This window comes from Nerophis ophidion, linkage group LG08, assembly GCF_033978795.1.
Source record: "Nerophis ophidion isolate RoL-2023_Sa linkage group LG08, RoL_Noph_v1.0, whole genome shotgun sequence".
Taxonomy (NCBI): Eukaryota; Metazoa; Chordata; class Actinopteri; order Syngnathiformes; family Syngnathidae; genus Nerophis; species Nerophis ophidion.
In genome coordinates, this window is record NC_084618.1 from 59913027 (window position 1) to 59932048 (window position 19022).

A 19022-nucleotide genomic window follows, 5' to 3' on the forward strand; every position below is an offset into this window, starting at 1 on the left:
GAGAGAGAGAGAGAGAGAGAGAGAGAGAGAAACGAAGTGAGAGCGAGAGCGCCACTCTGATTGGCTGATTCCGAGGAATGGGTTGTCATCTCTATCACAACGATGCGCTGATAGGCTGTTACCACCTGGGTCATACAGAGTTTGTGCCACAGGCGCATGGAACCTTTCGCTGCATGCACACAGTTTCCTCGTATCGCTACTTCGCTAACTTTTCACTCGTCAGTCACTGAATGTGAATCAAATCACAATGGCATGCTCCAAGTTGGCCCAGGCTGGTAAAAGAAAGGTGGACAGGGAAAACCGACGTTTCAAGGAAGAATGGACAGAGCAATATGTTTTCATCCTACCTACTGCAAGTACCAGACCAATGTGTCTAATATGCAACAGTACTGTTGCTCTGGTGAAAAGTGAAAATCTGAAACGTCACTATCTAAAAGAGCACCGCGAATTTGAAGAGACATTTCCTCATGATTCAGAGCTGAGAAAAAAAGAAATCACAAGGCTGAAAAAGTCATATGAAACATCAAGCAAGATTTTTGTTAAATCTATGACACAACAACAAATAGCAACAGAGTGCTCACTCAGAGTGGCATGGATTTTGGGTAAACACAAGAAGCCATTCTCTGATGCAGAAATAATTAAAGAATGCTTGACTGAAGTGTTGGGTGCCATATTTGAAGGCAAAGAAAAGGAGGAAATGACAGCTAAAATAAATCAAATCCCACTCTCTGATGCCACAGCTACCAGACGTACTGAAATACTGGCTGGTGATTTGTCCAAGCAGCTTTGTGATGGAATAAAAAACGCGGAGTGCATATCTCTAACAGTGGATGAGTCCACTGACACCACTGAAAATGCTCAGTTGTTGGTGTTTGTGAGGTATTATGATGAGGGAAAGGGGGAGTTTATTGAAGATGTTTTGGGCCTGGCAAACCTCAGTGGACAAACAAGGGGAGAAGACATCTATAAAGCAATATCAGAAATGCTGAATGAAAAAGGGATAGATCTGAAGAAAGTTGTGTCCATTGCTACTGATGGAGCGCCAGCCATGTTGGGGAGAGAGAAGGGACTGGTTCCGCGTCTGAGAGAACACCACCCTGGCCTGATATCTTATCACTGCATAATCCACCAGTCTGTTCTTTGTGCAAGTCTTGGAGAAGTGTACTCTGAAATCATGACAACAATGATGAAACTCATAAACTTCTTGAGAGCATCATCTGCACTGCAGCACCGCTTGCTGCGCACATTCCTAACGGAGGTAGATGCTGCTTTTGAGGATTTGCTCGTGCACAACAACGTCAGATGGCTGAGCAAAGGCAGGGTCCTGGAGCGGTTTTGGGATTCAGAGAAGAGCTGCAAGTGTTTCTGTCCCAGCAAAATAGCGCAAAAGCAAAACAGTTCCTGGAATTTCTGCAAAATGCTGGGAAAATGGAAGCTGTGGCATTTTTGGCTGATATAAACTCCCATCTCAATGACCTAAATCTCAAGCTACAGGGGAAGAAGAACACAGTGTGTGTGCTGATGTCAGAAGTCCGTGCCTTCCAGAGGAAGCTGGAGCTTTTCAAACGTGACATACAGGTAACAAATTTGTTATTATTATTTTCTACCACACACTATTTTCTTCCACTTGATAATTCATACCTATTTTTAAGCATTGTTCCTAATATATATTTAAACTGTGTATCTACAGGAGGAACTGCTCCACTTCCCCAAACTTCTGGAACTGATCAAAGGAGAGGGAGATCATCAGTGCCATTTGGAATTCTTGGAAAAACTCATTGCAAATTTCAAGACTCGCTTTGATGGCTTCATTTTGGGAAAACAAGTCCTGCTGTTCATTGAAAACCCATTCCTGATCAGAAATGTGAGTGCGTTCTCTGCAGAAGCAAAACAAGTCTTCCCATGGGCCAAAGCTGCTTCACTGCAGACTGAGCTGATTGATCTCCAAGAAAGTGTCGCACTGAAAGAGGCTCAGTGTGACGCCATCACCTTCTGGTCAAAGCTGGTCATTCCTTCCAAGTTCCCTGTGCTGCATAAGATGGCCTGTCACATCCACACAATGTTTGGCTCAACATACAGCTGTGAGTCTGCCTTCTCTACAATGAACATTGTGAAGAACAAGTACCGCAGCAGACTGACCAATGAACACCTGGATCAGTGTCTCCGCCTGGCCGTCACACCTTTTGTGCCAAAGTTCAAAGTTTTGGCTTCAACCCCAAGAGCCCAATTCTCCCATTGAGCAGCTGTGTTTTACACAATGGGGATATACTGTACCATAGTTGTATTTGCACATGAATGAGATCTGTTAAGGTCATTTGTTTACCAGGGATAGGAGGGTTGCGTTTAAAAGTATTTATTTTTTGTTAAGACTGAAAGTTTTATTTAAGTTCTTATTTATTTTTGTTTCAAAGAAAATCTTTCATGTATATTATTGGATATTTATTTAATTTTTGTTCATTTTAAGAAAATGTTAAACTACTACCTACCTCCTGCGACCATATAAGCTTGACCGATAATAAACGGACCCAGCCTGTTTCAAAATAACATTTGTGGACCTTCAAGATTTGTACTTGAGGACCCCTGGTATACGCCCTCGCGGAGCAGAGAGGTAGCAGCATGGGTAACGTTAGCTGGGGTGCAAGTGGTAATGCGAGAGAAAGAAGGTGCAAATCTAGTAACAAACGAAGGAAGAATTAATTCCCAAGAAAAACACCACGGGGTCCATCGTCTGCCGGTGGTTTGGCTTCAAGTGGGAATATGTCGAACAGACAACTGTAATTTTTCAAGTGTGGGGCAAAAGCTCTGCTACAAAAAGTAGCATTACTGCTAATATGTAGCATCATTTGAAAAGCACCTGCTAGAGATATAAGAGTGCTTACTCCGAATGTCAACATCTCCATTCGTGCCACACCAACAAAATGCCGAGGCAACCATTTACAGATCAACACCATATGAAAAAAATAGTCAACAACAGAAGGAGATAACGTCCGCAGTAACCTACATAACCACATAGCGATTTGATTTCCTCTTATGCAACCCCTTTTTTATTTGACAGTTATTGAAATATCTTGTGTGACATCATGCAAAAAAAGTGCACTTTATTTTTATTTTTTTAACGATTGTAGTGGCATTCTGTACAATAAGTGCACTTTAATATAGTGCTGTTTTGATGTCATCTTAGTGACATCATGCACAAAAGTGCATTCATAGCTTGTTTTAAAATGTCTCTGACAATCTTTCATTATCTGTTTTGAAATGACATGAATGTTTCCCCGCGACCCCAAAAGGGAATAAGCGGTAGAAAATGGATGGATGGATGAATGTTTGTGCCACTGCTTAATAACTGTTTAATAAATACAGTTTTGGTTAACTGACTTAGTTGTGATTTCCCTCTATGCATGAAAGTTTAAAATGAGCATATATTAATACAGTATGAACAAGAATGCTTTAATTAAGACACATAGAATCATCATACTGGTATGATTATGTGCATTAAGTGGTAATTCAAGGCTAAGGCAAAAAAATCGAGATATCAGGTATCGTGACATGGCTTAAAAATATTGAGATATTTAAAAAAGGCCATATCTCCCAGCCCTAGTTGTAAGCCATAATCATCAAAATAATGGATATGTCTGGATATGTCTCACTTTGAATGAAATGATTTAATATCACATGATACTTATGACATATCAAATGTCATATTCTTGTGTAATTTCCCACATATGATTTATTCTGTAAAATTCCACAGAATAATATGTAATAATTATATTTGAAAAGTTTTTTTTCTATGCCTCTTAATACTTCACTGTAGGTTATGTAATTTCATGTTACCTCTAAAGTAAAGTAAAGTGATGCTAGTCCACCTTTCTGTTGTGTTTTATTTTTCCAAAAAAGAATCAATAAAGAGACACATTTTTAAGAGGAATTGAAACTGGACTTGAAACCGGAAAATTCTCATGAATTCAAGGGAAAGGCAACACCGGAGATGATACGCAGATCTACAGGAGCACCAGCCATAACTACATATGCTATATACAAGGTAAAGTTGAAGCATTAGTGACACAAATACAAATTTGTTACTGTAAATGATAAGGCATGCTAGGATGACTAACACCAGCTTGCTAACATGATGCAAAGAACAGAAGCACAGGGAAAATGGGCCATTTTCCAATGTAGTATTTTACAGTAACTTTCCAATTCTCCTTGGCAAATGAAATGCCCATCGGGAGAAAATTTTGTTCCTAGCCTAGAGGTGGTACTTTGAAAAGTTCCCTATGAATTTTTGAGGGGTGGGCTCTACTGTCGAATGCTGATTGACTGAACGCAGTTGGTATTCAAAATTTCAGCTTCCATGAGAATATGTGGGCACATCTGGCTTACTTCCTATTTCATGTGCATTTCTATTACAACAGTTTTGACAACGGAGAGAAACAAGAACGATAGGAACTTTCGAGTAGCAGGAACTTTTGGAGGGCATTTGTGTGCTGAGAAAAACGGTGACGTGGAAATATCTTGCAGCATTTTTAATCAGCTAGTGTGTAAACTGGTCAACAGTTTAATACTATGGGTGTAACGGTACGTGTATTTGTATTGAGCCGTTTCGGTACGGGGGTTTTGGTTCGGCACGCGGGTGTACCGAACGAGTTTGTGAGCAAAAGTCGTCACAAGCTGCTCTGCTGTCTGCCTCTGTGACAGCACCCAGCATTGACCCACCCACACAACCATCTGATTGGTTACATACAAAGCCAATCAGCAGTGCGTATTCAGAGCGATGTAGTCAATGCTTCAGCGTCGAGCAGATATATGTTTAGCAGGTGAGCAGCGGACAGCGTACTCTCCCCAAATTATAAAAAAAACTTCCCAGTCACAACAACTATTACTAACTTCACTATGAGCCCGTTGACCTTCTAGAAACTTAAACTGCAGCTCAGCTCGCTCGCAGTTCTGGCTTGAGGTGAAGGCTAATTAGCTTTTAGCGTAATGTTAGCTCATTTTGCTGTGTGTGTGTGTGTGTGTGTGTGTGTGTGTTAGGGGCAGCAAAGCCCTGTCTGACTGTTATTTCTTTGAACTCCATGGTGTTCAGGGATGAAGAGTCTCTCCTATTACTATTGTACTATTTTTTCAGCAATAGTTACATTAATCATTCATAATGTAGCAGCCTACTTTTGAATGGCAGGGTCCCTGCTATCACATGTTGATAAAAATATAACATTTACATAATAAAAGTGAACTACAGGCTTCCCAAATGCTGTAATAAATTAAGCATGATGAGTTGACTTGAAAATGTTTAATGTTGCACTTTTTATATGTAGAAGAAAGGTTTTGTCATTTTATTTAATCAAAGCAACAACTTGAAGCAGTTTAATGTGGATTAACGTGGGCAGAATTATTATAGTGTTCCCAATGTTAAAAGGATAAAGCCATTGTTTACACATTTGGTAAATAACCAAAAAAATGTATATTTTGTTGTTTTCTTACTGTACCGAAAATGAACCGAACCGTGACCTCTAAACCGAGGTACGTACCGAATCAAAATTTTTGTGTACCGTTACACCCCTATTTAATACTGTTCATTATTTTTACAGGGTCATTTCCATACGCAAAGCTACAACTATTAAACGTATTTACAGAGGAATATAAAGTATTCAGCCAAACATTGACCCAGCAACTCCAGCTACTCACTGAGACTCGGCGACGTTGTCATCATTTGAGGATATATGTCAAATAAAAGGAGGAAGTAAAAAAGTGGAATAAAGGTAAATCACATCAAAATATTCACTATCTAGTTTGTTACATACTATGACAGTATTAATTAAGAGACTGTTCAAACTACAAGTGTTCACAAAGTGCACAGAACAATAATTATGATGAACATCATGAACCTTTTTTTTTTTTTATTGAGACAAGTATTTATATATTCAATATATGTTTGCTTACTATGGTATATTATTTATTAGTTATTTTTTCACTGTTCTTTTACAGAGAAAAAGGACATTGGATAAAATTGCAATAGTGTGAAAAGTAGTGGGATTAAATAAGCTCTGCTTCTTCCTACTCCTTTTCAGATGTGCTTTTTCGGACATGAAACACCTGGAAATATGTGATGTAATACATTTTATCGTATGCATGTTCGAAATAAAGTGAAACTGAACTGAACTGAACCTGTTAAACATTTTGTAATTGCAGACTATGAATCATTTAAAATTTCCAGAGGGAACTCCTGAAGGAATCAATAAAGTACTATCTAACTAAAACAGGTTATAAAATAATATACCATAGCGATAGTAATATTGTGTAGTGAGCTGTAATTACCCTATGTGGGCTGCAGAGTGCAGTGGAAGGCATGCCAGCAGTATTAGAACTAGTCTGAGTGGCTGAGAAGAAGAAGACAAACTTGTTCAAAGACAATCTTCCTCCATCATATCATCGCTGCCTTTACAATACACATAATTTCAAATCTGACATAAAAACTTTATTTAGGTAGAAATATCCTAGAATAACAGAGTGGCATGATTGTATTGTAAGACAATTTGTTGTTGTTTTTTTGGTTAGAACGGATGTAAGGGGTAGTGCTATTATTGTCACGCCGCCCAACCAGACGTGTGTGATTGGTATGAGAAAAGATTTGACATGTTTTGACAAAAATCTCCGATAAAAGTGACTCTAGACTTTCTCTCTAACGTTTTTGTTTCTGATGAGCTGTCATCCCATCCTACAAAAGCAGTTCGAGCAACAAACAGTTTATGTTTTCAATGCACTTAACTGTAACGTAAACACGGACATGAAGCTTCTTGCTCCAAGCAGCAATGCACACCAGAAGCGCTAGCTCCAATGATGTCGTCTCACGGCGATTGAAGATAAAATTGTCTCGTTTTGTCTGGAGAACGACTTGCCATGGCTTTGAATCTGAGTTTTCCATAAGGTCCACCTTCCTTTGTGCAGTTCTGCTAGCTATTTTGTAGCCTGTGGTTCAACAGTAACTGGACGCCATCACACATTTCTCCAAGCTGCGGAACAAACCTTCATTCCATCCATTTTTTACCTCTTATTCCTTCTGAGGTTGCGGGGGGTGTTGGAGCCTATCTCAGCTGCATTTGGGCGGTTGGCGGGGTACACCCTGGACAAGTTGCCACCTCATCGCAGGGCCAACACAGACAACATTCCCACTCAGATTCACACATTAGGGCCAATTTTAGTGTTGCCAATCAACCTATCCCCAGGTGCATGTCTTTGGAGGTTTTTTGACACTCGGCGGCAAAAAACCAAGGGTCTGTTGTGTTCAAGTGCAAAATTTTGCTGACAGAGTATATTTTGTTTTTTTATTCACCGTAACTTGGATATTTAAAGTTAAAGTTAGAGTACCAATGATTGTCACACACACACTAGGTGTGGTGGAATGTGTCTTCTGCATTTGACCCATCCCCTTCTTCATTCCCTGGGAGGTGAGGGGAGTTATGGGCAGCAGCGGTGCCTTGCCCGGGAATAATTTTTGGTGATTTGACCTCCAATTCCAACTCTTGATGCTGAGTGCCAAGAAGAGATGTAACGGGTCCCTTAAAAGTTTACGTTCCAATTATGTCAACATATACAAGAAATTCAAGTTTATTGCATTTGAAAGGGTATACTCCTGCAGTCTTGGGTTCAATCCCAGGCTCGGGATCTTTCTGTGTGGAGTTTGCATGTTCTCCCCGTGAATGCGTGGGTTCCCTCCGGGTAATTCGGCTTCCTCCCACTTCCAAAGACATGCACCTGGGGATAGGTTGATTGGCAACACTAAATTGGCCCTAGAGTGTGAATGTGAGTGTGAATGTTGTCTGTCTGTGTTGGCCCTGCGATGAGGTCGCGACTTGTCCAGGGTGTACGCCGCCTTCCGCCCGATTGTAGCTGAGATAGGCGCCAGCGCCCCCTGCGACCCCAAAAGGGAATAAGTGGTAGAAAGTGGATGGATGGATACTTTCAATATTATTATGACTATTATTACATCAGTGGTAAATTTGGTCTCAAAACAATGTTGACAATAAAATTGTCTATCCACAATAATGTGTTATCGGCCCAGGCCGAGCAGAAGACACACAGTTGCTTTTGAAAACTCACCAGAGTCAGAACAAGATGTTGCCACAGGCATTTTATAAATGTCTTTCTCCTGGAATCCTCCAGCAAATTTGTTAGGTCAACTGCAGAGAAAGAGAATAATAAGACAGAATAATTCAAAACACATTTCCAAGTATTGATTGCATAAATTCCCTGACATATCAGCCAGCGTGACATGTCAGGGAATTGATAGTATTGATGGTAAAAAAAAAATCAATCAGAGAGCTCAGCTTTTAAATTCACATGTATTTTAATTCCACATTTCACATTCATTTTACTGCATAATTTGCCTCTTAGGGCTACCGTTTGGCCAAGTGGATTATTTTGAATGTTTTGCGATTGTTTAAACAAAGCAAGATAGCTTTAGAAGAGAAAAAAAAAAAAAAAATGTCCAAGAAAACAAATGCCTTCCTGCCAAGAAAACAGTCGCCGGCTCAGAGCTACCAGTATCTTGTTTTCAATCAATCCAAACAAAGCCCCACCCACACAAACCTCTATGTAACTCTGTTTAGGACTTTAGATGGACAACCCTTCAGTTACTGCACTCAAGTCCGTGGGGGAATATACTGTAAGTAGCGGATGTAAAGATTGAACAAGCGAGTGAGTAGGCAGGCCAGCCAACATTGGCTTAGAGAGGATCTGTTGATTCTAATTCATCCATTTAACATTAGGCAGCAAGAGAAAGAACGCCATGGGATCCAAAACTGGCCTGTCAGCTACAAACAGCAAAGGTATAAATTGTATGTTTAATCAACACAAATGTGACCAAAAAGAAAAGAAGACGGAGGTTGTTTGGCAAAATATTAAGGAGGAGGTAGGTTTAAATAATAGGGATGAAAAAAGCACACAGCTGTTGAGACAAATACACCAGTAGGAGAAGAAAGGATGGTAATTTTTGGTTGCTATGACAATATGTAGCCATGGTACAAGCAGTGCTTACAGCAACCAATGTCACTGCAGGGTCACCCTTGTGTAAATAAAGAGTCTTAACCTCACGTTAAACTTTAAAATGCTAAGGACCGGTCGCCGTCCCTTCCATTCCCAGGTTTTTACAACACTCCTTAGAATTTCAAAGACGGACTGTAAGCAGTAAAACTCTCTACAATTCATTTAAATTAGCGATCAATTTGAATTGTTTGCATTTATCCATTCTGAATGTGCATACATAATAAAGTTATGTAGAAAAGCTGCCATTAAAATATAAATTGTCTCACTTGCTCACTTCATTTGCGGGGATTTACTGGCTTTACAGCTGTAATTACAGTACCAGCAGTGCAATAGTGATCAACAAGCTCACAAGCAAAAAAGGCTGTTACAAAACTGACCGATGCGGATGTGGTCGTTAATACCTTATGATACAATCCACCCCGGAATCCTGTGTTTGCGCGGGGAAATGACAGAGCTTGTTAAAAGTATGCAGAGGCCACACGGCAGCTAAGAAGGTAAAGAGGATTTCAGCAGAGCTTAGTTTGCTGTGCAAGATTTGGAATAGAATGATGCTAACTGGTAGTTCTCTAGCCTTTGTTTAAGCATTGTGCTAACATGAATGGGATTATTGTTGTATGTAAAGTGTGGGAACATTTCCTCCTATAGCAATTAAAAAACATGAATATCTTGCTCACTTTGCAAAGAAGATCTTGATTTTATGACACCAAGTCTGCGAAACGGGAGCTACCTAACAAGTGTGAGACGAAGTTAAGTGAAAAATAACTATAATTTTAACTAAAGTCCACCAGCTAACACACGCACGCGCGCGCGTACACACACACACACGCGCGCGCGTACACACACACACACACACACACACACACACACACACACACACACACACACACACACACACACACACAAATGCAATGTATCATAACATAAAAACATACAATCCAATAGATGGCTAAATGCTAAGAATTAATCAATGATACATTTTAATTAACTTTTTTTTTTTACATTACAAATTATCCTTTTTTTCGCACTTTGCCTGTCCTTGCTATTGAATGGACGAACGTGAGTTTGTTATTTTTATAAAAGCCTAATGAGCAGCATTTTTACAGTATAAATAAATAGCAATACATAAATTATTCATGTGTTAGTAAGCACATGCCTAAAATATCTCAAGCTGAATTTGAAAATAGATGGCTAAATTAGAGCCACTGAAAGTGCCCACTTTATAATCTGATTAGTCTAGTAGACTATCAACTGATCAAAATAGTTGTTAAACGCTAAACATCACAGAACAGTACATACATATGACTAAAATGTCATCGTGAGACGCAACGTTTGTAAGGAGAAATCACTTAACACTCAACCATTCCCTCACTAACTAAACAATGTCAAAAAGGCCACTTGAAACACTGGCTAAGTCTCCAACCAAACTACAAGGTTAACACGAGCTGGGACGGCAGCAGTAACCCTGAAAGGCATTCTGTATTTCAAAACAGCCTTAAGTCTTCTCCACGCTCAAAACAATAGCTACCAAGTGCCTTAAGAACAGCAGTGCTGTGTGTACAGTGGGGCAAAAAAGTATTTAGTCAGCCACTGATTGTGTAAGGTCTCCCACTTAAAATGATGACAGAGGTATGTAATTTTCATCATAGGTACACTTCAACTGTGAGAGACAGAATGTGATAAAAAATCCAAGAATTCACATTGTAGGAATTTTAAAGAATTTATTTGTAAATTATGGTGGACAATAAGTATTTGGTCACTTCAAACAAGGAAGATCTCTGGCTCTCACAGACCTGCAACTTCTTTAAGAAGCTCTTCTGTCCTCCACTCGTTTCCTGTATTAATGGCACTTGTTTGAACTTGTTATCTCAATAAAATACACCTGTCCACAGCCTCAAACAGTCAGACTCCAAACTCCACTATGGCCAAGACCAAAGAGCTGTCGTAGGACACCAGGAAAAGAATTGTAGATCTGCACCACACTGGGAAGAGTGAATCTACAATAGGCAAAGAGCTTGGTGTGAAAAAAATCAACTGTGGGAGCAGTTATCAGAAAATGGAAGACATACAAGACCACTGATAATCTCCCTCGATCTGGGGCTCCACGCAAGATCTCATCCCGTGGGGTCAAAATGATCATGAGAACAGTGAGCAAAAATCCCAGAACCACACGGGGGGACCTGGTGAATGACCTGCAGAGAGCTGGGACCAAAGTAACAAAGGTTACCATCAGTAACACACTATGCCGACAGGGAATCAAATCCTGCAGTGCCAGACGTGTCCCCCTGCTTAAGCCAGTGCATGTCCAGGCCCGTCTGAAGTTTGCCAGAGAGCACATGGGAGAATGTCATGTGGTTAGATGAAACCAAAATAGAACTTTTTGGTATAAACTCTAGGGGCTTCACGGTGGCAGAGGGGTTAGTGCGTCTGCCTCACAATACGAAGGTCCTGCAGTCCTGGGTTCAAATCCAGGCTCGGGATCTTTCTGTGTGGAGTTTGCATGTCCTCCCTGTGAATGCGTGGGTTCCCTCTGGGTACTCCGGCTTCCTCCCACTTCCAAAGACATGCACCTGGGGATAGGCTGATTGGCAACACTAAATTGGCCCTAGTGTGTGAATGTTGTCTGTCTGTCTTTGTTGGCCCTGCGATGAGGTGGCGACTTGTCCAGGGTGTACCCCGCCTTCCGCCCGATTGTAGCTGAGATAGGCGCGAGCGCCCCCCGCGACCCCAAAAAGGGAATAAGCGGTAGAAAATGGATGAATGGGTATAAACTCTACTGGTCATGTTTGGAGGAAGAAAAATACTGAGTTGCATCCCAAGAACACCATACCTACTCTGAAGCAATGGTTGACCAAATACTTGTTTTCCACCATAATTGACAAATAAATTCTTTAAAATTCCTACAATGTGAATTCCTGGATATTTTTTTTTCACATTCTGTCTCTCACAGTTGAAGTGTACCTATGATGAAAATTACAGACCTCTGTAATCATTTTAAGTGGGAGAACTTGCACAATCGGTGGCGGACTAAATAATTTTTTGCCCCACTTTGTGTGTGTATGTAAATATATATATATGTATATATATATATATATATATATATATATATATATATATATATATATATAATAAAATCTTTATACAGTATATATATCTCATGGCTTTCCGCAGCACTTTGTTGTTAAGGCATCCGCCTTAACAACAAATAGCCGCCGCCTAAAATAAAGTCTTAAGCTACTCTGCTTAGTTCTGCTTCTGCCTCTGTCAGTACGTCTCTGGAGCACCCACAGAACCATCTGATTGGTTACACACAGAGCGGTAACAGCCAATCAACTGTGCGTATTCAGAGCGCATGTGCAGCCAATCAGCAGCGCTTATTCAGAGCGCATGTAACAGCCAATCAGCAGTGTGTAATCAGAGAGCATGGAGTCAGTGCTCAGGTAGGCAGAGAGAAGAGACGTGGGATGAGCAGAAATGTGTTTAGCAGGTGAGCATAAGGCAGCAAACTTTACCCAAATTATAATACACACTTCCAAGTCAACTACTAGTAACATCACTATGAGCCTGTTGACGTTCTAGAAACATAAGCGGCAGCTCAGCTTGCTTGCAGTCCTAGAGGTGAAGGCTAATTAGTTTTTAGCGAAATGTTAGCTCATTTTGCGGTGTGTGTGTGTGCGTGTTACAGACAGCAAAGCCTTGTCTGAGAGAAAGACAAGCATTATTGTCAACAACTAAGTTATTTCACTTTACCTTTTTCTGTGTTGATTGAGTAATATAATTCACATTCACACAGTTGTGTTAAAGCAGCAAAAAGGGCATTTTGTTAAATAAAGAGTTTCCTGACGCTGTCTCTGATAATTGATATAATAATGTAACTGCATCATAAAGCCAACATGAACTCCATTGAATAAATCATATTTTTGTTTATTTAAGGTTTAATTATTCATGTTAAGATGTGCCCTCAATTATTGCGTTTGGCCAATTTGTGTTATTTCCTAAACGCCTGTTTTCATTATGGAAGGCTGACACGCACAGCTGAATTGCGTCTGTGGTTGATTGTGCCAATGTGTGTGTGCTAATAAAAACAGGTGCGCTCACAGCCCTATGTGCCGTGTGGTGTGACTGCATAAACCAAGTTTTTGTCTCTTGTTCGTTTTTGATGATTATTTTACAGTGCTGTTTAAATGTTGGTTTCTCCACGCAAATCCGCTGAGCTGTTTTCAACCTGCCAACAATACAATAATGACAACCGTTTAAAATTTTAAGAATGCAATACAGTTCACTGCATTCATTGCATGCAAAATAGTAATCAATGTTCATTTTGCCATCATAACATGTTTGAGATAAAAACACATCTATAAAATTAGTTCAAAATAATATTCCCTGAGAAAGTTAAAATAAAAATATATCCTTAGTATCAAAAATAAAACAATAAGAACAGTTTATTAAATCAAGCATAAAAAGTAGATTAGGTAGTGCCTTTGATACTGCATCGTAAATGTGCACCTTCATATTCAGAACTAATATAGCTCACAGGAACTTGGCACACAAGTGCTACAACTGAACAAGGACTTGGAACTCTTACATTCTACAGAGACTATAGTGGGTGCAAGTGCAAGCTATCTAAGTAGCATGTGGTTGCATGACTCAAATAACCCAAATAACTTTGCATGACTACTTTTGCGGGGTAACTAATGAAAGGCTAATTGAACACGACAGCTCGGATAGCATTCTTAGTATTCAACACCTTTTTGGTGGCATTTAATGACTTTTCGGGAGTGAGAGAACACATCCTGGTTATCATAATGAATAACATTTATTTTACTAACACAACTTTTGCGTTTACATTTGATAATATATTACTTACCTCGCCTCTGAACGTCCCTCAATCAGATGCTTTCTTGACAGGTGCTACAGCATAGAACTTGTGCTATTGTGGTATGCGAGCGCCACTTTGCAATGTTTGCATACTACTGCGTTTTCCTTCGATTTTAGTGTGAAGTGTTCCCGCACCTTAGACGATTTTTGTTGCTTCTTAATTCCCTCATTTTGCAAAGGCTCTTGTACACTGCTTTCTGCATCGTCAGCCATTGCAAGTTATGTCGGCGAAAAAGTTTTCTAAACTCAAGCGTATTTAAAAGAGCTGTGTCGTGCAGTGCATGGGGCGTACTATCTGTGACGTAAATACGCTGTGCAATACCTAAACAGTCCGTGCAAAACGTGAGCTTTGACTACTGTTTACTAAACGAGACAAAATGCCGTAAAAAAAAAACTTGACGCCTCAATGCGGCGAAAATTCCTCTAATATATTTTGTAATAGAATTTTTCGATGAATCGTTTCAGCTCTAATTGGTATTGGCAGCATAACACGTGACCAGAACATCCCTCGTAAAAACATAAGTTACACAAGTTATTGCACAGTCATTGTTTGGTGGTGGGTCAAGGTGGGGTACTATAGTGAAGCTGAGCTAGTAAGCCCCAGTAAGTGTGAAATTGAATGTAATTGATACTGTTGAGTTTTCCAAGAGATGGTCAGTGAAACTTCAACTTGCTTATAGGAAGTTGCTATTTGTGTTGCTCAATGTGTCTTTGATTTACTATAACTTTTGTGTTTGCAACGTTATTGTACCTTGTGTCTAATGGGATTCAAGATTGCCATTATGTATTTAACTATATGCCGCTCAGGGTGTGGAAGCACCAAATTACATTAAACTATGAAGTCAAGACGAAAGCCACAAAATATGGGCCTGCGGGCGACAGGTTTGACACCACTAAGTTACAGCATATATTAAGAACTTTGTGTTGTCACATGTTTTTCGATACCACACTACAGTCACATGACATCCTTGGTGTGTTGAATCCTATAGCAAACAAGTCTGGATTAAAAAAAAACTTCAGATTTGCTGCTCCATGAACATGGAATGAATTATAAAAGGATCTGAGGTTACCTGAACTGATCACTTTGGGGGAATTTCAGGCCCTTTTAAAGAATCAAGAAGCTGTCTCTTTTGTACTGGTTTTTAAATTGTTTTTGTTGAAACATTGTATTTTTTACATATTGTGTGTTTTTATTTTTATGTTGTAAGTAGGTGGGTCTTTATTGTCATTGCAACAAGTACAACGAAATTTTTACGTAAATTGTGCTTTTAACTATAGTGTGTAACAGCTCCTGTTTTTGTTGTTGTTAGAAGTATTTATTAAACCTGTTGCTGGTCAAGGAACGGTAACCCTCGAACACCCTGGTGGACAGCAATGGTCAGGGAAGTCGTCCGACTGAAGAAGGAGTCCTACCGGGGTATGTTGTTCCAGGAGACTCCGGAGGCAGTTGAAAGGTACAGACAGGCCCGAAGAGCAGCGGCCGTGGCTGTGGACGAGGCTAGGACGAGGCTAAGCAGAGGGTGTGGGAGCGGTTCGGGGAATCCATGGAGAAGGACTATCGGGCGGCACCAAAGCTGTTATTGGAAAACCATACGGCACCACAGGAGGTGGAAGCAGGGAACCATCCAAGCTGTGTACAGCAAGGATGGGACTCTGCTGACTTCAAGTGAGGATGTCGTAGGGCATTGGAAAGAGAACTTTGCAGAACTCCTGAACCCAACTACATTAGACACACCCTCCCGGACAGGAGCAAAGCCTGAGGATGATGGGGGAATTGACGTCGATCTCTCGTAGTGAAGTCACAGAGGTAGTTAGACAACTCCACAGTGGCAAAGCTCCTGGGGTTGACGAGATCCATCCAGAAATGCTGAAGGCTCTGGGTGTCGAGGGGCTGTCTCTGTTGATACTCCTTTTCAACATTGCGTGGAAGTCTGGGAAATTTCCAGAGGAATGGCAGACTGGGGTGGTGGTTCCCCTTTTCAAAAAGGGGAACCAGAGAGTGTGTGCTAATTACAGGGGTATCACACTACTCACCCTCCCTGGGAAAGTTTACGCCAAGGTAATAGAAAGGAGGGTCCGGGCGATAATCGAATCTCAGATTCAAGAGGAGCAATGTGGATTCCGTCTTGGTCGTGGAACAACTAACCAGTTCTTTACTCTTGCTGGAATCCTGGAGAAGGCCTGGGAGTATGCCTATCCAGTTTGCATGTGCTTTGTGGATTTGGAGAAGGCGTATGACCGGGTTTCCCGGGAGATCTTGTGGGAGGTGCTGAGGGAGAAATAGGTGAGAGGAAACTGCTGAGGACCATCCAATCTCTGTACAACCAATGTGAGAGTTGTGTCCGGCTGTAAGTCGGATCCATTTCCAGTGGGGGTTGGTCTCCGCCAGGGCTGCGCTCTGTCACCTACCCTGTTTGTGATTTTCATGGACAGGATATCTAGGGAGAGTCGGGACCATGGCGGAGAGAGTATATGTCTCGGGGGGCTAAAGGTTGCGTCACTGCCGTTTGCAGATGATGTGGTCCTGATGGTACCTTCGGTTTGTGACCTTCAGCTATCACGAGCTCGGTTCATAGCCAAGTGTTCAGCTACTGGAATGAGGATCGTCGTCTCCAAATCTGAGGCCATGGTGGTCAGCAGGAAACTGAGGGTTTGTACAGTCCAGGTAGAGGACCAGACTCTGTCCCAGGTGGAGGAGTTTAAGTATCTCAGGGTCTTCTTCACAAGTGAGGGAAAGATGGAGGAGGAAATCAGCCGGAGAATCGGAGAAGCTGTGGCAGTATTGCAGTCTCTCTGCCGCACTGTTGTGACAAAATGAGAGCTGAGACAAAAAGCAAAGCTCTCGGTCTACCGAGCTATCTACATTCCTACTCTCACCTATGGTCATGAAGTGTGGGTCATGACCAAAAGAATAAGATCATAAGAGTTTCCTCAAAATGGTGGCTGGCATTTCCCTTAGAGATAGGGTGAAAAGTTCAGTCACCCGAGAGAGACTCGGAGTAGAGCCGCTGCTCCTTCGCTTGGACAGGAGCCAGCTTAGGTGGTTCGGACATCTCGTGCGGATGCCTCACGAGCGTCTCCCTAGGGAGGTCCTAGTTGAACGTCCCACTGAGAGGAGACCCCGCAGCTGGCCAAGGACCAAATGGGGGGGAATACATCTTCTCTCTGGCCTCGGAACGCTTCAGGATTCCCCAGGAGGAAGTTGCTAATGTTGCTCTGGAGTGGGAAGTCTGGGGGTCTCTGCTGGAGCTGTTGTCCCCGCGACCCGATTCCGGATAAGCGGTTAAAGATGGATGGATGGATGTTGCTGCCATCTTGGCCAGATCACTCTTACAAAATAGATTTTAATCTTAATGAGTTTTTACTTGTTTAAATAAAGGAACAAAAAACATTACACTCATTGGGATGTGAGTGTTTTTCTGCCTTGATGTTGAAGCTGGTACCTTGCAGTACTGTATTTAACAATCATCAAACACCAAACAAAAGTGGGACGTTCACAAGTGATGGAAAGATGGAGGAGGAAATCAGCCGGAGAATCGGAGAAGCTGTGGCAGTATTGCAGTCTCTCTGCCGCACTGTTGTGACAAAATGAGAGCTGAGACAGAAAGCAAAGCTCTCGGTCTACCGAGCTATCTACATTCCTACTCTCACCTATGGTCATGAAGTGTGGGTCATGACCAAAAGAATAAGATCATAAGAGTTTCCTCAAAATGGTGGCTGGCATCTCCCTTAGAGATAGGGTGAAAAGTTCAGTCACCCGAGAGAGACTCGGAGTAGAGCTGCTGCTCCTTCGCTTGGACAGGAGCCAGCTTAGGTGGTTCGGACATCTCGTGCGGATGCCTCACGAGCGTCTCCCTAGGGAGGTCCTAGTTGAACGTCCCACTGAGAGGAGACCCTGCAGCTGGCCAAGGACCAAATGGGGGGGATTACATTTCTCTCTGGCCTCGGAACGCTTCAGGATTCCCCAGGAGGAAGTTGCTAAAGTTGCTCTGGAGTGGGAAGTCTGGGGGTCTCTGCTGGAGCTGTTGTCCCCACGACCCGATTCCGGATAAGCGGTTAAAGATGGATGGATGGATGTTGCTGCCATCTTGGCCAGATCACTCTTACGAAATAGATTTTAATCTTAATGAGTTTTTACTTGTTTAAATAAAGGAACAAAAAACATTACACTCATTGGGATGTGAGTGTTTTTCTGCCTTGATGTTGAAGCTGGTACCTTGCAGTACTGTATTTAACAATCATCAAACACCAAACAAAAGTCAAGTGGGAATATATTGAAAGTAGATATTTCTGCACATTTATAGCAATTGGCACAAAGCACAGCCCCAGTGTTTTTATGACAAGTGCAAAGTGCCTTGAGTTGCTCCCACAGTGAGACTGCATTAAAGCATGTAAACATGTGCGCGCACACGCACGGACACACACACACAGCAATGGGGGAATACGTTTTAATCCACACATGCAAGCTGGCGTCATGCCTAAAAATAACCCTGTGCTCCCACAGGTTCAGCTTCTCTCATTACTTTACAAGGGAAAACTGCCGTATCCAAGACAACCAAGCGTGGCTTTTTGTTTTTTTCCCAGGGTGCATTGCCATGGCAACAAGGGAAACTGCATAAAATAATAATGTAATTAAAAACTGATATCATTTATAGGTTTGACCATTATTCAGCTTCATAACAGGGTTGATCACTATCATATATACAGTAGTACAGTATATTATAAATATTAGCATAGGTCTTGCCAGTAGCTGTTTTTCAAACTAACCTGCAAAGACAATAGTCCTGAATTACACGCCAAATAACTACACAAAGAAGGAGTTTGTATTAAAACAATGCAACATTATCTCACACAGTAGGCTATAACTAATAGAAAATGACCAGTGCCAAATAAAACTGTCATGTTGTGTGTGTATGTATGTATGTTTGTGTGTATGTATATATAGCCCAGTAAGGCTCAGGGCAACATGCTGAGACACAACCCCCGAGGAGAAGCTTGTGTAATCGCAAGCCTACATCGATGTCATTAAAGTGACTCTTTCCATCAATCAGTTTCTTAAAGTGTAGAAGAAGATATTTTAGTATATACTAAAAGAAAATTTTATATTT

The 19022-nt window shown here is 41.3% G+C and overlaps 1 protein-coding gene across 2 annotated transcripts in view; it reads right to left on the reverse strand.

Moving 5' to 3' along the window:
- mpp2b (MAGUK p55 scaffold protein 2b) overlaps window positions 1–19022 on the reverse strand; it is a 77929-nt gene that overhangs the window by 47711 nt on the left and 11196 nt on the right. Inside the window, exon 2 of one of the 2 annotated variants that reach the window (XM_061909147.1) lies at window positions 8095–8174. The exons of the other annotated variant lie outside the window; for it this stretch is intronic. Within the exon in view, the coding sequence (XP_061765131.1) occupies window positions 8095–8125 (31 nt within the window). The 5' untranslated portion in view covers window positions 8126–8174. The remainder of the gene's footprint in view (window positions 1–8094; window positions 8175–19022) is intronic. 2 annotated transcript variants of the gene reach the window in all.